The sequence below is a fragment of the Peromyscus eremicus genome, chromosome 1 (assembly GCF_949786415.1).
Source record: "Peromyscus eremicus chromosome 1, PerEre_H2_v1, whole genome shotgun sequence".
Lineage (NCBI taxonomy): Eukaryota > Metazoa > Chordata > Mammalia > Rodentia > Cricetidae > Peromyscus > Peromyscus eremicus.
The window spans coordinates 51,394,099-51,413,499 of NC_081416.1; the positions used below are offsets into that span (position 1 = coordinate 51,394,099).

The 19,401-nt window shown below is 53.1% G+C and overlaps 1 protein-coding gene across 1 annotated transcript; it reads right to left on the bottom strand.

Annotated features, from left to right (window-relative positions):
• Positions 1 to 2,050: 2,050 nt before the first annotated feature.
• On the bottom strand, positions 2,051 to 17,858 carry Fads3 (fatty acid desaturase 3). Its single transcript, XM_059261014.1, has 12 exons — positions 17,484 to 17,858; positions 8,242 to 8,352; positions 7,534 to 7,731; positions 6,466 to 6,567; positions 6,218 to 6,340; positions 5,903 to 5,963; positions 5,375 to 5,451; positions 4,902 to 4,999; positions 4,405 to 4,501; positions 4,181 to 4,260; positions 3,898 to 4,023; positions 2,051 to 2,409 (listed from the first exon to the last, which is right to left on the bottom strand). The coding sequence occupies exons 1-12, from the start codon at positions 17,706 to 17,708 to the stop codon at positions 2,358 to 2,360; spliced, it is 1,350 nt and encodes a 449-aa protein (XP_059116997.1). The 5' UTR covers positions 17,709 to 17,858; the 3' UTR covers positions 2,051 to 2,357.
• Between the last annotated feature and the right edge of the window lie 1,543 nt (positions 17,859 to 19,401).

Sequence of the window (19,401 nt, forward strand, 5' to 3'; positions counted from 1 at the left end):
AGCACCAAGGGTTATCAAGATTTGGATGGAGAGGGGACTTCTGGAAGTGGGAACAGTCAGCACAGAGAGACAGTGTGACAAACTCTGGGCATAAGAAATTTGCTTTTGAGGCAGGAAGTAGTTTCTTTTTTAGTGTTAGGGCTTGGACGGGCCTAAACATGCTAGACTATCAATCTTACTGCTGAGTTACATCCCCAGACCCTTTAAAATAGTTATTATTATAATCTTGAGACAGGATTTCATTAAGTTGCCTTCGCTGCCTTTGAACTTGTGATCCTCCTGCCTCAGCCTAAGTAGCCTGGATTACAGGTTGTGTGTACAGGGCTTTGAAGCATCTTTCAGGGGATATTACCTGAGCAGGAAAATGAAGTCCAGAGAAAGCAAAGGGCTTGTCTCAAGGCACAAAGTAGTTAGCCCAAGGGCATGGGATCATGTGCACAAGGTTTATAAATACACTTCTGAGCCCAGCCTTTTGCTAAGAGCCTTCCTGGGACATCATTTTTGTGTCACCACTTTGGAAGTGATCCTTTGGCTTTGAGAGCTTGAATTCCTTCCCTGAGGTCAGGCAGCCTCAGGTCCTCACAGACACATGACTTAGCCCTCCACAAGCCCCATCCACCTAATCCCAGGGAAAGGGAGGTGGAAGCTAAATGGAATGGATCAAAGTGGGTACCGAGCAGATGATGGTGCCGCCCACCTCTGTTTCCCTAGCTTTCTCCAGGAGACTCCTGCTGGCACTTCCCTGGGCAATGAGGTCACAGGGAGCTTTACATTGCCTACTGCAGGCCTGGAAGGTAATGGGAATGGAGGAAGACCATCAGGTGCTCTCCTGGCCCAGGGTGAGAGAAGAAGGATGCTACGCATCCAGTCTCTGTCGTGCGCTCTGAAAGCAGGCCAGGCTCTGGGAACCCTCCCATCCCTGACAGTGAGCTGAGCTGGGCAGCAAAGGAACTCTGTGGGTTAGGAGGACATCCCGGAGGGGCAGAGCCCAGGAAACCAGGCACAACTCATGGTCTCTGTGACCATTAAGGGGCTTTGGAACAGTCAGGTTCCGCGGAGCAGGACCAGGGAAATGTGTGACCAGAACTACAATGTTTGTGGCCTTCCCTCTCAAAGACAGCACAGTCTGGAGCAGTGGGGGTGCTGGACAAAAGTGGGGGGCAGTCCCCACAACTGGTGGGGAGGCCTCAGCTCCCTCAGGAGACCCCAGCTCCGTATTTCTGCTGTGCTTGCTGCTGCCTAAAGCTGCTAAAACTTCTTTAAAGAAGATCTGCAGCCCAGCTTGGAGCCATGGAATGTCTGTGCTGGGGGCAAAAGGGTCCACCATGCCCTCTCTTTTCTTTTCACCAAGCTTGGCTCTAGGTCAGTAGTAGAGTACTTGCCTAGGATGTCTAAAGTACTGAGTTTGATTTTTTAGCACTAGGGGAAGTATGCCCTCCCAAACTGGGGTGCTTAGTATAAGTAGAAGGGAAACACCCTTAACACTTTGCAGGTAGAGAACCAAGATTAAGTAAAATCTCCCCTTAGAGATGTCCAAAAGTTGATAGGTACAGTCAACTGCACCCATTATCCAGACAGGGATCCCGACCCCAAGTGGGAAGCTAGTCCCTTCTCAAGAAACAGTCCTCAGATTCTCAGGACTTAGGGACAGAATGGCCACACCTGAGTCCCTGCCTATTCAGCTCTGCAACAGTTGTACCATGCCAAGTCTGGCAGAGATCTCCACTACTGGACCCTCCTGCGTGGAGGATTAGAGGAGGCCAGTGCCAATGCAGGGGCTTTCCCATCCCACAACTCAGAGTCACCTGCAGATGTGACCCTCAACCCCAGGTCCTTGAGTATATAACTCACCCCAGGGTGCTGTTGAGAACAGGAAGGAACCAAGCCCTGAGGTGGAGCCGAGCTGCAGCAGCTGTTGCCTCCACGACCCAGAGCACCCAGGGTGGAGGGGGAACTCCTCACATTCTGTCCCATCGCAACACTCTGACGCCCCCTCTGGGAAGTCTGAAGCAGATCTGGCTCCAAAGTCCATGAAAATTCAACACTTGGCTCCATGTGTCTGGGTTGCTTTTTATATAAAAATAACAAGCTTTCCTTCAGTTCTTGCTCTAGGAAAACATGCTATGTTCACCATGTAGCTTTAAGTGTGTCCCTCCACCCCGGTCCTGTTGGACATGTGCCACGGCCATAAGGCTCTTGAACAGAAAATGCTGAGGACTGAGGAAAGCCAGCAGGACCAGGCAGGCAGACAGGCTGCCCCAGCAGGGGGTGAGGAGGGCTGTCGATCTTGCCCAGTAGCTTGGTGACTGCTGGAGTCTGTACCCTTACCCCCTTTGCCACCCATGAGGGTGCTGTCTTCATTGATGGAGGTATGCATCCAGCCAGATGTCGCCAGACTTCTTCAGGGACCTGAGAGTTGGGGATGGGGGTCAGGGACTCAACTGGAAGGTATTAGCATCCCCCTGCACCCCATAAGGAGTGTTGAATAAAGACATCCTTGTGAGTTCCCATCCCCCCTGGGACAGACAGGCGGCTGTGTGGGGCCAGGTACTCATTAACCAGAGTGGAATCTGGACTGCAACAGGGAGGTGAGTGGCAGATGGCCAAATCCAGTTGTGGGCCTCAGTGGGCCTGGCCATCATTCACCTGGTTCTCCCTGTTACCTCTCCCTTTTGGACTCTGCAACCCAAAGGCGTGGGACACAGAACCTGCCCCATCATGATCCCACAGATAAGAACAGGAAAAGAATAATGTAGAGATGCCTGCAGGTCTAGAATCCAACTTCCGTTTCCCCCCCTCCAAGGCTGCTTCTGAGGGCTGAGCCCTCCCCCCACCCCCTTCCACGCCTGAACAGATACAAACAGCCTGGCCTTCCCCTTTCTGCCTCCACTTTTGCTCAGAGTGCATGCCCACTTAGAGCATCTCCGCATGATGTGAACGTCAGGTGGTCTCTCCTCTCAGTGGAGGGGAGACCCACAGATCGGCACATTCCTGCCTGAGGGCCTCTGCAGGGCCTCTTCTGGGACACTCTTTAGCCAGGTGCCCTTTACCCAGTGACCAGCTGTCTCCCCGCTTCTTGCCTCTGCTCACACGCACCCACGTGCCTGTTGCTCCTCCACACTTAGCACCTGCCATGCCATAAACAGTATTACACCCTTTGCCTGATCCTCCACATCCTCTCTCCCGCCTCCACCTTAGGTTTTCATTCTTGTTAAGCTATTAAAATGGTTCTCAAGTTTTGTCATGTACTCTTCAACTGCACACATGTGAGCAAATGCATGTGCATGCGTGCGCACGTGCGCGCTCTCTCTCTCTCGCACGCGCGCGCACACACACGCACACACACACACACTGTGTGTGTTTGTTTATGGTATGAACACATGTGAGGTTGATGCTCAGCGTCTTCTTATTGCTTTTCCATCTTATTTTCTGAGACAGGGCCTCTCACTGAAACTGGAGCTCACTGGCCAATAAACCCTACAGGAATCCCGCTCCCGCCTCCCCAGTGCTTGGATTACAGGCACATGTCATCATTCCTGGCTTTTTACACGAGTGCCGGGGATCTGACCTCGTCTTTGTCCTTATACAGAAAGCACTTTACCTACTAAGCCATCTCCCCAGCCCTACAAATGCTTGCTTTGTTTCCCTTCTGTCTCCCAGGAGGCAGAAACCTTTCAGCCTGTCTGACTCGCTGCCATATTTGTAGGGCTCCATGAGTTCTCCACTCTGGGGGAAAAGGAGAACATTGGCTGATCAGGAAAGGTCTAGAGAGCCAGTTCTTAGGAAGGGCCCTCTCTGAGCGCCAGGTGCTCGGAAGATGCTGACCATGTCAGGAGTGAGCATGGAGCCTTGGGAAAGACTAGCACATGCAACCTGAGGGGCCCAGTGCAGCCTTACCCGATGATATCCACCAGGGCGGTGAGGAAGGGTTTCACCTCGTAGTGTAGGCCGTGCTTGGTGCAGAACGCCTTGACCAGGGGGGCCACCCTGCGGTAGTTGTGCCTTGGCATCGTGGGAAAGAGGCTGGGAGGGCAGGCCAGATTGAGTAGGGAGCTGCCAGAGGGAGCCCGCCTACTCCTCACCTTCCAGGCCACATCTTCCAGGGATCTCACAGAGATGAGTCCTGGGCCCTGGTTTTGGCCTCACCCTGAACCCAGCGAGCCCTACAGGCCACACTTACTGGTGCTCAATCTGGAAATTGAGGTGCCCACTGAACCAGTCAATGAAGAGAGAAGGTTCCACATTGCAGGTGGCTGCCAGCTGCCAGGGGAAGGAGGGGTACAAGTGAGGGGAGCTGACTCAGAACCTTGACCCCACCACCTGGCAGCCTCAGCAAGGCCTGATCCCTCCCAGTCCATGACTCCCCAGTTGGCATATCCTCCCACCAGGCTTCCTGGGACCTACCTGAGAGCTGGCCCAGTCCCGGTGCTTCTCATGGCCAATCTCCTTGGGGATGTGGTTCATCTGTGTGATCCACACAAACCAGTGGCTCTCCAGGACCCTGTGAGGGAGGCTTTGGCACTGCCCTGTATCCAGCTCAGAGTAGAGGCTGGCATACATCCAGCTGAACCCTGACCTGGGTCCCAACTTCCCCATCTGTACGATGGAGTTGTCTAGTTGCTTCCGCCTTGACATTTAAAGAAACTTATAGAGCAGTGTCCCCAGTGAGGCTGAGCGCCACCCACAGAGCCATGACCAAGCCAAGCTGCTCTCCTCAGACCCGCCAGCCCCAGGGTCTGGCCACCCTGCTAGTGTTTGATTACCCCAACAGCCACCTGAAGAGGTGGTACTGGCCCCCATCCTGCAGAGGGACAACAGGCTAGGCTGGGTGGCTGTGGTCAGGGTCCCCCGCCACCTGTGTGAGACCTCCCCGCTCCCTGTCACTCTGGATCTGGCCATACCTGACAGCAACAAAGAGCAGCAGTGTCCCGGTTGCGCCATAGAACGGAGCATAGGACAAGAAGAAGCGGGAATAGAAACTGGCAGCCCACAGCAAGTCCTGTGAGGACGAGAAAGGAGGTGTTGAGTGGCCTCCATGGATTGGGGGATTCGGGAGGCAGGAGGAAGGGCTGGGGTCATTCAGCTCTCTCTTTCCTTTGCTTCGGGGCTCCAGACAGGCCACTGCCCCTCACTGGGCTTCTGCCTTCATGGCTGAGTAAAAGGACAGGGAACCTGCCTTCTCATCAGTTAGGGCTGACCACGGTGGCGACCCAGCCCGTGCCTGGGATACAGGTGCCTGGCAGTCAGTCCAGGGATTCTCCCCACGAGGAGGGAGCCCCTTTACAGAAGAGACCCAAAGGGTGCATACTCTCTTCTTGCACACACACCTCTCCCAGAAGGCCATATGCTTGCGGTCCCGAGCAGTGCCACTCACCGTCCATTGCATGCACACCAGCATGTAGGCCAGATTTTCAACTTCAAAGTTCACCAAGGTGAGCAGCGGTGGGCCAACTGCAAGAAGGGAGCACAGGGGCATGCAGTAACAGGGGTGGGGTACCCGGGTGGAGTGGGCAGAGGAGAAAAAAGGCTCTTCCTCCAGGAACACCCATAGGATACAAACGTGGACCTACCCACTGAGATGACCTCCCAGTTCTCCCAGGGCCCAGATTGTACTCAGTCTCTTGGCGGCTGGCTCTTGTCCCTGTCTCCCACCTCCCTTGTCCCTTGTATAGGTTAGGAGCCAGCCTTACACTGGCTGCCCTTGACTGCCCTTACACTGACTCTGCCCTTGAGTCTCCCCTGTCCCTGTTTGCAGAGGCAATTACAGAGCACTCTAGGGCTCCAGACAACCCTGACTCGAGGGCAGAGGGGCTCTGGGGAGGATGGGAAAGAGTGAGGACAGCCAGAGCAGAGGGTCGGCCCCGCCACATCCCCACCCCCAAAAGGGCCAGCATGTACTCACTCAGGAAGAAGTACAGATGCTGGTGGTTGTAAGGCAGGTATCTCCGTTTCTTCTTGCCATACTGTGGAGACAGGCGTCGGCTGGGGAGAACAGCTCTCCAGGCCCAGATCAGGGGGCTGGCTGAGGCCAAGGTCAAAGGCAACTCTAGATCCTAGCCACTGGGCCACTCATCCCCAGGTGGCTAGGAGATGGAGGGAGGACTGGACCTAGAGCTAGAATGTAGGCTAAGCTAGGGGGCAAGCATGGGGGTACAGTCCCTGCCAGGTCCCCTCAGCTGTAGTCCTGTCCTGAGTGTCCATGTCCCGTCGCACCTACCTCCACAGATGACTCCCCGAGGAGGAAGACGGGGGCCACAGTCACATCTGGGTCCTTGTGGAAGATGTTGGGCTTGGCATGGTGCTGGAAGTGGCGGAAATTCCACCAATGGGCAGAGAAGCCCTGTGGAGAGAAGGGACTTCAGGGGTAGAGTTAGGCTGTGCCCCGACTTGGTACCCACACACTTGAGCAGACCCAGCATAGAGCCCCAGTTCTATGCCTGGATGCCCACCCAGATCCACACTCACTTTCAACTGCCCCATCACGAACTGCTGGGCCACATGGTTCCACCTGGACTTAGCGAAGATGGAGGCATGGCCTAGATCATGCTGCAGACACCAGCACTGGGCCTGGGGAGAGGTCAAGAGTGGAGGAGGAATCCAGCAGTGATGGAGGAGGCTACCTGGGCCCTTCTGGTGCTAGGGCCCACCCAGTGCTGATGCTCCACCTACTACTGATGTGCCACTGAACCAATGCACCTGAGGTTGATGGTGTGCGTGCATGCAAACGTCAGGCTTCAGAAGCAAACTTTCTGTTCTTCTCATAGCTTCCGGTCTCCTGCTTCCCTGCATCCCCCAAGGCAAATGGTAGAACCTAGAATTCTCTACCCTACCTGAGGCAAGCCATAGGCACAAGGGCGCTCTTCTCCAAAGCCTGAAATCACTACTCTAATGTCCTTTGGCCTTGGTGCCGATCTTACAGAAGGGCTACCTCATCCAATAAGAACTCGTAAGACCCCCGTTTCGAGAAGCATTCCATCCCATACCTGGGAGGGAAGAATGCCTCAGGAAGAGGCCAAGAAAAATCGGAGCAGACAGGCCTTGCCGGGTTTCTGAGCCAGTCTGTTTCCCCTGGCTCAGACCTTTTGTGTCTGATCCCATTCTATTCCCTGTCTCATTCTGTCTCCATTACACAGACCTACAGGCTGTTCCTGCTTCATAGAACCTACATGTTAAAAAAAAAAAATGGATAGTTCACCCTGGTCTTTTGCTCTTTAACCTGAAGGCTCCTTGGTCACATAAGACTACGACCAGATAAATTTTTCTAGGCTTTTCCCCTGCTAGTCTGGCTTCTTGTCACTGGAGTGTTAGCCAAGACCTTCATGTTAGGCAGAAAAGGATCCTCCTTCTCTTCACCTACACAAGTCTTGCCATGCATAGGACTGTGACATTCTGAATCTGGCACATCTTAAGAGCCTCTAGCATTTCACTTACCCATCCATCCACCCATCCATCCATTCTTTCTTTCAAACATAAAAAAGCGTCCTGAGTTTACATGTGCTGGACTCCATATCTGCTATGTAGTCTTGGGGTTACCTGAGAGACGGCCAGGATTAGGGCAGCAAGGATGCTGGGCACCCAGCCAGGGCCCAAGAGGTAGATGATAAGCCAGGCCAGCAACTCCATAGCCAGGATGTGGCCCAGCAGGAGTGCAAAGAAAGTGCGGTCAGCTTCGAACAGCTTCATGTCCTCAGCTGCCTGGCGCAAGGCTCGGAAGTCCTCGATCAGCTGGGCCTGTGGTAGGAGAGCGGTCCAGCAGATGAGGAAGCAGGGACGGCCAGATTCCCCAGAAACTTCCCATTGCATCTCAAGCCATCCCACTTCCCATTGCTGGGTCCAGGTGTCAGCAAAGATGATGAATAGAGATGGAATAAGAACACTAGCCAGGGTGTGAGCTGGGGAACTAGCGAGTGGCTAAGTTTCTTCCTGACCCCTTTAGGACTCAAAAACATCTTCCTGACCCCTGTAGGACTCAAAAACCTGTAGAACTTGTAGGGGAGTGGGTTGGGGTGGGCACTGGGTCTGGGCCCGAAAGAGGCCTCACCCAGAGACCCACAGCAAGTTCCTAGCTAAATCAGATCTGGAATCCTTACTTCTACAGGACATTGCTATGACTTTCACCTTTGACTGTGGCCCCAAAGGGGACACAGCCCCAGCCCCCACCCTGCATCCCCCAGGAGTAATACAGAACAAGCTGCTACTGGCAACAGGCAATGCCCCCAAGGCCTCCAGCTGTACCCTCACATTCTGAGCGCCATCCTGGCTGGGCTCCTCTGGGGCTAGCTCTCCAATCAGCAGGGGCTTCAGGAACTTGCGCACATAACGGAGATCCTGGTGGAAGGCATGGAAGGCATCCTGAAGGAGAACAGACAGTCAAGTGAATAGACCGACAGCTCATATAATACCCAGGAAGGACCACAGAAACAGAGTGAGAAGGCTGTTGCGGTGCTGGAGGGGTGGTACGGTGGTTAAGAGTACTTGTTGCTCTTGCAGAGGACCTGGGTTAGAGTCCCAGCATCCATGTGCTGGCTTACAACCATCTGTAATTCCAGTTTCAGGGGATCCAATGTTCTCTTCGTATCTCCGTGACACTAAGCATGCATGTGTTACATGTAAATACAGGCAGGGTCAACACTCACACACACAAAAACTGAATAAATCTAATTTTTAAAACTAACAAATAGAGAGGACTGTTGATGGACAGAGAGACAGACAGAAGGTCAGCTAGATGTTGGGCAGTCATAGACAAAAGACCAGGAGGGTCAACCTTACCTATCAAGCCCTCCCTACTCTGCCCAGGCCCCAGGTGCCCTGGTCTACAGCCCTCACTTGCCACGCCCCATCTGCTTCATCCAGCACAAGGTTCTCCTCTCAACATGCCTGAAAGAATCCCAGACAGACTGAGTCCATCCATGAAAAGGCTTAGCCCTTCCAAAAAGCTTTCTGTGTACCATAGTATTTTCTACTGCCTATGAGACGAGATTTGGCTCACAAATGTTGAATTTATCCAATTCTTACCAATACAATATGGGTAAAATGTGTTGGGGGAGACATGTCATTGAAGACCCTGGGCCACTTGGGCAAGTCCATGGTGGGCCATACACATTGAGTTCTTGGCCACATGCAAGGAAGATATTTGAGCAGTTAAACTTATTTGACTATTATTTTCTTTTTGGAGACATGGTCTCATGTAGCCCCGGCTGGCCTCAAAGTTGCCAAACAGCCCAAGAGAGAATGACCTTGGACTGATCCCCTTGCCTCAACCTCCCTAATGGTGGAACTACAAGCAGGCACCCCATGCCTACCCAGTTCACACGAGTGCTGAGAATTGAACCCAGGGGCTCTTTGCACGCTAGGCAAGCACTCTACCAACTGAGCTACATTCCCAGTAGATAGTATAATTTTAAGGACAGAAAAGCCCGACACTCCTGTGTCTTTCTTTAATAATTGGGGCAGGGGTGAGGAGCAACACAGAAAAAAGACAAAAGCGGGAGGTAAGACAGATGATCAGGAGGAGGGCGGCTGGGTTCCCGCATCCTTCCTGCCTCGGCCCTGCTCTTGTGTTTACTCAACCCATCCTCTGTTTGCTTAGGATATCGCATCTAGCCCATTTATTGGTCACAGGTGGCCAAGTGATTTTTACCGTTGCAATTTCAGAAGCAGAGAGGGTGACTAGATGCCATTGTCCCCATGGCCCTGGGAAAGGGGACTGAGGCCCTTCCAAGATGCTGAAAGGAAACACCTTTGCAGAAGTCTGACAAAGAACAGGGGCCTCCTGTTGTCCATGAGTCTACCAGCTTGTGTAGGTTGAAACAGAAATGACATTGTTAACTACAGTCACCCCACTGTATGTATCACCAAGCTAACTGCCCTACTCATTGTACATTGTACACAGGTGTTGAAATAGCCCTCTGGCCCCAGGAACAGGGGCCTTATTAAGTGTTTATCAAAAATAAAAAGCTAGGAAGACGGCTCATAAAAGCATAATGACCTGAGTTCAAATCCCGATCACCCACGTAGAAATCTGGGCACACCTCTGTGAGTCTGTAACCCCAGCACTGTGGTGGGAAGTGGGGGAGGGCAGAGACAGGAGTCTGTCTCAGGGTGGCGGTGGGGGGTCGGGGGATGGAGTAGGGAGTCATAGAGCAGGATGCCCTCCTCTGGCCTCCACATGCATGTGGGCACTCAAACCCATGTGCATACAGCACCCGCACACACACGTAAAGATAAAATAAGTAATAAGAATAAAATAAATTTACATTTTTAAAATGAAGCTGAAAATGACTGTAGTCCCTACACTTACTGGCAGGACGTTTCTGAAGAGTCCTCGGAGGAAGGAGACTCTATTTAGAGACCACACCCGGAGTCTACCCTAGGGGTCACTGACAGCTAGGGACTGGGGAGCTAGGAGGGTGTGGCTCCTAAAACACCCCAGGCTGGATGATGAGGAAGGGGCAGGGACGCAGGAGAATGGGGTCCCCAGGAAGCTTCTGGTTTGCACATGACTGGGGACTGAACCCAAGGATTCTGTGGCTGCTAGGCAACATGCTACCAACCGAGCTACATCCCCAGCCTTATGTTATTATTATCTATAAAATATCCAGCGGTACCGAGAACCTTCATGCTGATGTGTGACCATCCATCTCCAGAATCTCTCCTCTTCCCCAGATGAAAGGCTACACCCATTCAACTCATTCCCCTTCCACAGCCCCGACTCCACCATTCTACTCTGTTCCTACGGCCCGAGCCCTATTCCAGGAGCCTCACTTAAATGGAGTCCTACAGCATTTGTCCCTTTGTGATTAACCTATTTCACATAGCATAATACCCTCAAGGGTCATCCATGCTGCAGCAAGCGCCAGAATTCCCTAAAGCTGATGGTGATTTCAAACCTCTCTACCTGAGCACAGAGCCTGGGGCATGGAAAGACAGACAGACTGATACTCTCTCTCTCTCCTCTCCACCTCCCCCCCACAGCCACCCACCATGTCAACAAGCAAGATTCAGACTCTTAGAAATGTGCCTAGGGCCATAGTCGACATGAACACCAGACAGACACAGCCCTGTACAGGTGTGCACTGTAGGGAGATGAACAGAACCGGGCTCACCCAAGGGTCTTCCAGTCAGCTCACTAAAGTGATAGGGAAGGTGTGAGTCTCCTTGGTACCAGGTCAGAAATTTCCACAGTAGGTAGGTCAAGGCTCCAGCTGGCAGGAAGCTGACAGGCAGGTAGCCCTAGGCCCTTGGACAGAAGGCTGGAGCCTTAGGACTGAGTGAGTACCATGGGGCCTGTGCATTTTCAGAGGACACTCACAAGGTGGGTCCCTGGACTCTGAGTACCAGCAAGGGACTTCCTGGAACTCTAGCTTAGGTCATATGGAATCAAAAGGTATGCCATGGGGGCTAGAGAGGTTGCTCAGTGGTTAGGAACACTGGCTGGTTTTGCAGAGGACCCAGGTTCAGTTTCTAGCACCTACATGGTGGCTCCCAAGCATCAGTAACCTTGGTTCCAGGGAATCTGACACCTTCTGATCTCTGTGAGCACCAGGCACACACGTGATACACATATGTACATGCAGGAAAAGCACTCATATACATAATTTGTTTTAATCTGAAAAAAATTAAAAACAAAACAAAACAAAAAAGCATAGCAAACCTAAGTTCCCAGTGACCCCTGCAGGCTCTGTTTACAGATATACCCGGTTTGGGGCAAGTTTTTAAGTGCAGATGGTAAGTAGGCAAGAGGCAGCCCTCCCCACCTCCCAGGGCAGGGTTGTGAACCGTTTTTTCCTCGAGACACCTGTCCCAGGGGAAGAACGCGTAGTGGCAGAGCTGGGGTTTGAACTTGAGTCTGTTCTCTATAATGTCCACATACCCTCAGAATATGGAAACCTCAGAGTCCAGACAATCAGAGCCCCTGCTCTGACCCCAGCCTTACTATGAGCTCCGCGTAGCAGCTGACTGGGGGCTGGGGAGGTGGGGTACAGTCTGGAGGCAGCCTTCCTGCAGAGATGGAACCTGTGATTCCACGTAGGAGCCCCAGACAGGCTTGCCGCCTCTTCCCTCTTCTCGATAAGATGGGAAACATTAACGCACACCTCACAGGCTGCGCAAAGGACTGACCTGGTGGGTCAAGCACTTAGAAGGGCCTAGTGGACAACAGGAGCCCCGTTGCCCCAGCGTTCTTCTGTGCCCCAGGGCCCTGCTGTGCACATGCTGCTGAGAGCCACGGGCTGCAGCAGGGAGTGGGGCAGTGAAAATGTGATGTGTTTGGTCAAGACCTAGTTGAGTCTCAGGCTAAGGAACAGGAAGGGTGGGGGCTGGAGGAGACAGCCTCCTTCTACTCCAAGCACAAGGGGCGGGGGGGGGGGGGGGAGAAGTTCTGGTCTCTGGCCAAAGAATGGAGAATGTTCCAGATCAGCCGGGGTGGGGGGTGGGGGGTGGGAGGGGATGGACAGGATGGGACAGGACAGGGAGGGCTGTTGGAGCTCTGGTGATCTGAGTCTGCACTGGCTGCCTATTTACACCTTTGCCAGAGGTGGGCATAGGGTCTCCAAGGACACACCCCTGCGTCTCTTGCCTTCCAGATGGAGGGCAGACAGGAAGGACTAAGGCTCTGCACTTAACTGCTCCATGCCACCCTCTTCCCAACACTGCTTTCAAGAGGCACAGTGAGAAAACATTATCAGTAACCCTCCCTTACAGATGGAGAGACTGAGGCAAGGGCACAGCTCTGTAACCAGTACATACGGCCCTAGCCTGTGCAGCAAAGCCCAGCTCAAGGGAAGCTGCCCCCAGGCCCCTCGGCATCCCTGGTATCCTGGAAAAGGGTGAGAACACACAGCTGATCCTCTGCTAGCCAGGACCCTTGGCCTCAGAGATGTTGCTGTCTCAGCAAATACCTGAAAATGACCCAGGCTTCTGGCACGTGGTCCTCTCTTTACCACTGAACTCTGGCTTTACCACTGGAGCCTGGCCCTTTTGTCAGAAACCCGAAGGTAGCCAAGAGAAGCCTTCCCTCTCAGGAAGGAAGGGGGAAGGCTGCCTGATATTCTGAGGTCACCATCATTCCCACCTCTGCACACTGCATTCCTGCCAGTCACACAGTCCTGACTCCTCCCCACAGGGAGGGGGTGGGCACTTCGGCCTGCAGAAGAAGACACCTGTAAAGCCCCCCAGAGTCAGGTGTGGCAGCTTGCACCTGTAATCTCAGTACTCAGGAGGGAGATGGTGATTGATCTTTGTGAGTTTGAGGCCAGCTTGGGGTATATAATGAGTTCTAGGCCAGCCAGGGATACATAATGAAATCCTGTCTCAATACAAAACAAACAAATGCCCACTCAGGCCCCACAAAATGACTACTCACTGAAGTAGACTTTCAAAGCAGCCAGTGTGGTTGGTGGGAACAAGGTGTGGGCATTGGTTCTGGGTGGTTGAGGCCATCCTGCCCTCACTAGGCCTCAGAGCTTCCTGGTCATAATTCTATTCCCCCTCAGCTCCCATCCAGACACAGACTCTCCTTCCCAAACCCAGGGATGAAGGCCTTGTCATTTTGGGGTACCATGACATCGCTCATCTTCTGCTCAAGTCTCTTTATCTATACAACAGACAGGACCTAACCTCACAAGGTTGTTAGAAGTCAGTAAATTACTACATCTAAAATTCTCAGAAGAAAGCCTAGTCAATAACTGTTGGCTGAAACTACTAGGACACAGCCTCTGATGGTGGCACCAGTGACCCCTACTTTTGGCTCGTTATTCCCAAGGGGCCAGAAGAAGGTGGATGCCAGATGGCTCAGGTCTGCTAGACTTTGAATTCTTCTAGGGCTGACAGTGCTTCAGCCTAATGGGCACCGGGGACTGCTGGGAAAATCCTCGCCTTCCCATAACCACACCAGTTGAGTTCAGGGTTTCATTGCCCATGGTAACCAGTCACTCAGGTGCCCAGCACCATTCTCACAGTGAACCCAAACTGAAAGCAATTTTATCCCTGCTACATGGAAGGGGAAATAGAGTCACAGTGTGAGGACAGGTCAGCTCCTTCTCTAAAAATAAGACAGAGATAACTTGGGCACTTTTTTTTTTTGGTTCTGTTTTATCAAAAACAGGATCTAATGTAGTCCAGGATGGCTTCGAACTCAACGTGTACCTGAGGATGATACTTGACTCCTCACAGTCCTGCTTCCACCTCCCAAGAGCTGGGGTTACAGGCCTGCACCCCAATGCTGGACTCTATTTGCTTTGCCTCATTTTTTTTTAAAAACTTTCACTGCTGGGGATTGAACTTATGTCCTTGGGCATGCTCAGCCAGCACTCTACTGCTGAGCCATATCCTCATCTTACGGAGCTAATTCCAATGGCCCCTACTAGGATCCACATATCTCTGACCTGCCACATTCACACTTTGGAGCCCAGTTACACAGTCACTTGTTCTGAGTGCCATTCCCAAAGAGAGAGCAGGTCTCCATTTTGCTTACCTTGATACCCAAGCCTTTGCCCTTCTAGAAGATGATTTTATTTTGTTTTATTTTTAATTATGTGCATGTGTGTGTGTTTGTGGGGGAGTATGTATACATGAATGACAGTGCACACAGAGGCCAGAGATGTTGGCTCTCCTGCAGCTGGAGTTACAAGGGGTTGTGAGCCACCCAATGTGGGTGCTAGGAATGGAACTCAGGTCCTCTGCAAGAGTAGCATGCACTCTTCACCACTGAGCATTTCTCTAACCACAAGGATCCTTTTATTTGGAGACAAGGTTTCCTGTATTCCAGATTGGGCTCAAACTTGCCTCATACCTGGGAGTGACTTTGAACTCCAAGTCCTTTGTCTCTGTCTCATGAGTGCTGGGGTTACAGGTGGAGGTCACCACGACCAAGTTTATGGACTCTAAGGCATCATGAATACTAGGCAAACAGTCTGCCAGCTAAGCTTCATCCCACTCTTTGGAGATCCTTTTAAACACAGAGCAGACCCCTTTGGTTTCCATGCTCTGCCCCTCCCTGGATCTCCTCCTTCTTTAGAATAAACCAAAGTCGTCCTAAGGACAAAAATATCCAGTGAGCCCGGCATGTCAGCCTTTTGACTCCCTCCCCATGACTGCTCTCTTTTGTAGCCATGTTGTGTTCCTTAGGGATGGGTGGTATGGTCCCACCTCTAAGTCTTTGCTCTAGCTGATCCATCTGCTGGACACTTCCTCCCTGCAAATGGTTTGTTCACAGCTGCATCTGCAGAGATTGGGAGGCGGGCATAGGAGGTACTCATGGGTAGATTTAGGGGACTCCATCATGGAGAAACCAAGGGGCGGGGGAAGAGCATGGCTGTGCATTCAAATCCCACACCTGCCACTGTTTCAAGTCACTTTGTTTCTCTGCATCTGTTTCCTCACCTGTAAAGTGGGACAGCAGAAGCAATGCCTGCCTTAGTGGTTGTAGCCTGAGGATTAGGAAACAGTATCAATAACAAGCACTGAATTTAGAGTCTAGAACATAGTAGGTGCTTGGCATGTGACCCTCACATATTTATGACCAGCAGGGGCTGTACTCTCTGGCTGGCTCTTTTTGTCTCAGGGTGACTATGACTCTTAGGCAAATCTGGCCCAGGGCCCAGAGTGCTCTCCCCAGGGCACCAGGCTCTGTATCCCAGGATGGTCACAAGCTGACTTCACGGCACAAGAACTCTGGGAATTTCCTGGCAGGAAGGCTTCTGTTGCCTGGACATGAGAACAGCTGATGGGCGGCTGGGCTGATGCAAGTGGGCAGCGGCCTCCCACTCCCAACCTGAGTTTCGGGGTCTGGGATGGGACAACTGGCATCTAGATTTGATCACACGGCACTGGACCAGTCCAACCCCTGGTATGCCCTGTGGGTCCATCACAGACGAAGACTAGGGTCTGCTGAGCCCAGGCCCCTCCCAAGCCTTTGACTTGAACATACCAGGTATTTTTGGCAACTCCACCCCAATGTCTGGGACCTATAGCAATATAGCAATCTCTATTACAGACAGGGCCACAGAGAGACTAGGTTACCTAGCAAAGGCTTGGGAATGCTGGGATGGTCCCACTGCACTCTCCAGCTTGCATATATATATATATATATATATATATATATATATATATATATATATATATATATATGGAAGAGCAGTTACTGAACATACACCCTGACATAGCAGCATGGTTGAAAAGGTATGTTCCTGCCCTTGCCATATGGTCCAGGAACCCTGTGTAGGTGGGTGCCCTGTGCAGGCCTGGCCCTGAGCAGGAAAAAGCAATCAGTCCATGCTCTCTGCTGTCCTCCTCCTCTCCTGCCCAGCATCCTGTGCTAGGCTATAACATGATTCTCACAGGGTTGCCAGGGCTCTGTGGGAGGGGCCATGGCACCTCATGCCCACCATACCCTGGTAGAAAGGCAGGTATGTATACACACACACACACACACACACACACACACACACACACACAATGGCCTAAGGTTGATGATTACACACACACACACACACACACACACACACACACACAATGACCCAAGGTTGATGACTTTCAGGAACCTTCTCATTCTTATGCTTCTCGGTTGCTTGGAGTGAATGGGGGAAGAGAGGCACAGTGACAGTTCTGGGACAGGGCAGGATCTCCTGCTGCCACCAAGTTCTTCCATTAAGAATTCATTCCCTCCAGTCTTGAAGATCTTCCTGGTACCCATTGTGACTAACCTACAGTTCTGGACAATGGAAGGCAGAGCGTCATGGCCTCAACCTTTGTTCCCATAGGGTGACTGAGGGAGAAAGGGTCTGGGAAATTGCTTCACCCCTGGGCTCCAGCCAGATAGTCCTTCAGGCCAGCCACATCCCTCCTTGTCTAGACGTGGACTGAGAATGGGAAGCCAGCGTCCCCAGGGGCCAGCCTGTGCCTGGGGTGACTGTGCTTCCCGTGGAGGCCCACCCAGCCTGGCAAAGTCTTCCCACGTGCAGCTGCCAGCCCAGCAGAGGTGAGTCACTGGCCCTCAGAACAGTCTACACAAGTGCTGGATAAGCCACAGACCTCCAGGCCCTGCCCAAGCTCTGCTGCCCAGCCCCCAGTCTCTGATGGCATATCCCTGTCGCTAGGGACCCAGCCCTGCCCCTTGCACTTGGAAGCACCAGGTACTAGTCTGAGAGACTCACAGCAGAGATGAGACCCTCGGTACAACAGTGAGGGTCCTTACCTAGGGTGGGATCTACCCTTCACGGCACACCCACCTCAGTGGGCCCATTCCTCTCTGAGAGAGACCTATTGCACAGACTGACCCAACAGCAAGTCCTCCATGCAAGAAAGAGACCTCCTCAGCCTTGGCTCCATCTCAACTCTGGAGCCACGGCGTGGGGGTCAAAGGTCAGAAAGAGAAGAAAGGATGCTAAGGTCCGCAGGTGGAATGATACTAGGAGCCTGTGACCCACGTCTCCCTCCCCACGGTTAGCGCCAGGCTCCACCCCGCTGCCTGTGGGCTAGCTTACCGTGGCGTCCTCGGCGCCGTGGTGGCCGATGAGGCGGCTGCCCCCTGGGTGCCGCTGTGCCCAGCGGCTGATGTCGTAGACACGGCGCTCGATGACCAGCCACTTGTCGCCTGGTAGGTCGTGCTGGCGGATCTGCTCCCAGCGGAAGATGGGCAGGGGCGCCCCCAGCGGTGCGGGCCCCTCCCGCGGCCCTGGTCCCCCGCCGGGCTCCCCGACGCCACCCATGGCCGCTGTGCACAAGTCCTCCGGACCCCGGAACGTGACCGAGGTCTGAGAGAGACACCGTGGAAGGCGAGGTCGCGATCGGGGGTCTTCCTCCGCCGCCGCCCGCCCTGCCGGCCCCGCCCTGCCGCTGCGGCCGCCGTACGAGCGTGCGCCTGCCCGGCTCTCCGCGCAGGGAACTTTTCCCTCCCTTATAACCGCGCTGACAGCGCTCGCCTCGCCCGCCCCTCGTCCCGGCCCCCGCGCTGGCCAGTCCCGCGCCGGCTCCAATCCCAGCGCGGCACCTCCACCTCCATTGGCTGCCCGGGGAGGGCGGTGTCGCGAAGGGGCTCGCCCCACCCGCGAGGGCCTCGAGGGCCACCACGCCCGGCCCAGCCCCCGGGGCAGTGTCCCGCCCCCAGTTCCTCGGACTCGAAGCTTGACCGAGAAAGGGGGTGAGGGGAATGGGGACCCGGAGCGCACGGGAATCCCTCAGGCCGCCGCGCCAGGGCGCACCCTCAGGAGCCCAAGAGGAGCCCAGGTCTGAGCCCGAAGAGGCTGGGAAGTGTGGTTAGGGACGTCATGGGGCTTTAGCCACGCATCCCGGGTGGCTAGACACTACCTCGGAGCGACTGTCAACAGCCTTCATACAATGGACCTCACCCCCCAACAAACCCTCAACGTCTACAAGAGGATGCCATCTAGAGCCATCTGCTGGGGCGGATAACCTCTTCTCCCCTTTGGCTGCAAACAGGGTTGGGGATGCCCAGAGTAATCACTGGGCAGGAAGGGAGCAGCCAGCACTGGAGCCTGCAGCTCTGCCATTCACGAGAAGAAAGAATGGACCGGTCTGCAATGGGTGGCTTGCTTGTTACCACCTCCTACTCCCCCCCCCCCACTTCAGTCGCATTTTTGACTTACTAAATTGAAGTCCTCTTGAGAGTGTAGCTACATTCCCAAATTGTACGATGTTCCTTTGAGATCGACACCAATTGCTTAAAGCTAAGCATTCACGCCAACCGGAACCACAATTGGCAAACTTGAAGTTCTATCAGAACTTCCCGGAGGGCTAGTTAAAACAGACTCCCTCACTCCACCCTAGCATGACTCAGGGCAGAAAGGTGAGGCAGACCTGATGGTTGGAGAAAAATCTTTTCAGAACCTTTAAGTGTGTTTCTCCAAGATGCTAACATTTCCTCTTGGCCTATGTAAGAATTTGTAGGAGACCTAGCCTTTAAGGCACCCTGTGGATACCAAAATCAACCTGTGCTTCTTGCCTACATAAGACAGTATTTGCATGTAACCTTCACACATCCTACCATGCGCTTTAAATCATCTCTGAATTCCTTACAATACCTAATGTGATGTAAATGTTCTATAATTGTTCACTGCATTGTTTAGGGAACAATGACAAGAATAAAAAGGCTGAAAGCATCCAGTCCAGATGTGACCATTACAAGCGGAAAGGCACAGGACAGGAAGAGAAGCAGAGGCTAGCAAAAAGAATGCTGCTGAGACAGTCAGGACCTGTGAACCCAGGAGGGGTGACAGCAGGGCCAGCCTACATACACACTGCCTCCTTCACAGGGAGAGAGAGGAGTGTGGCACATTCCAGAATTATTTTCTGAACATGTCCAATCTACTGCTGATATGTCTTAGGCTGCAGAACTCATGGGGTTGGAAGACCCATGATATTTGTGCCACAGGCAGACCAGAG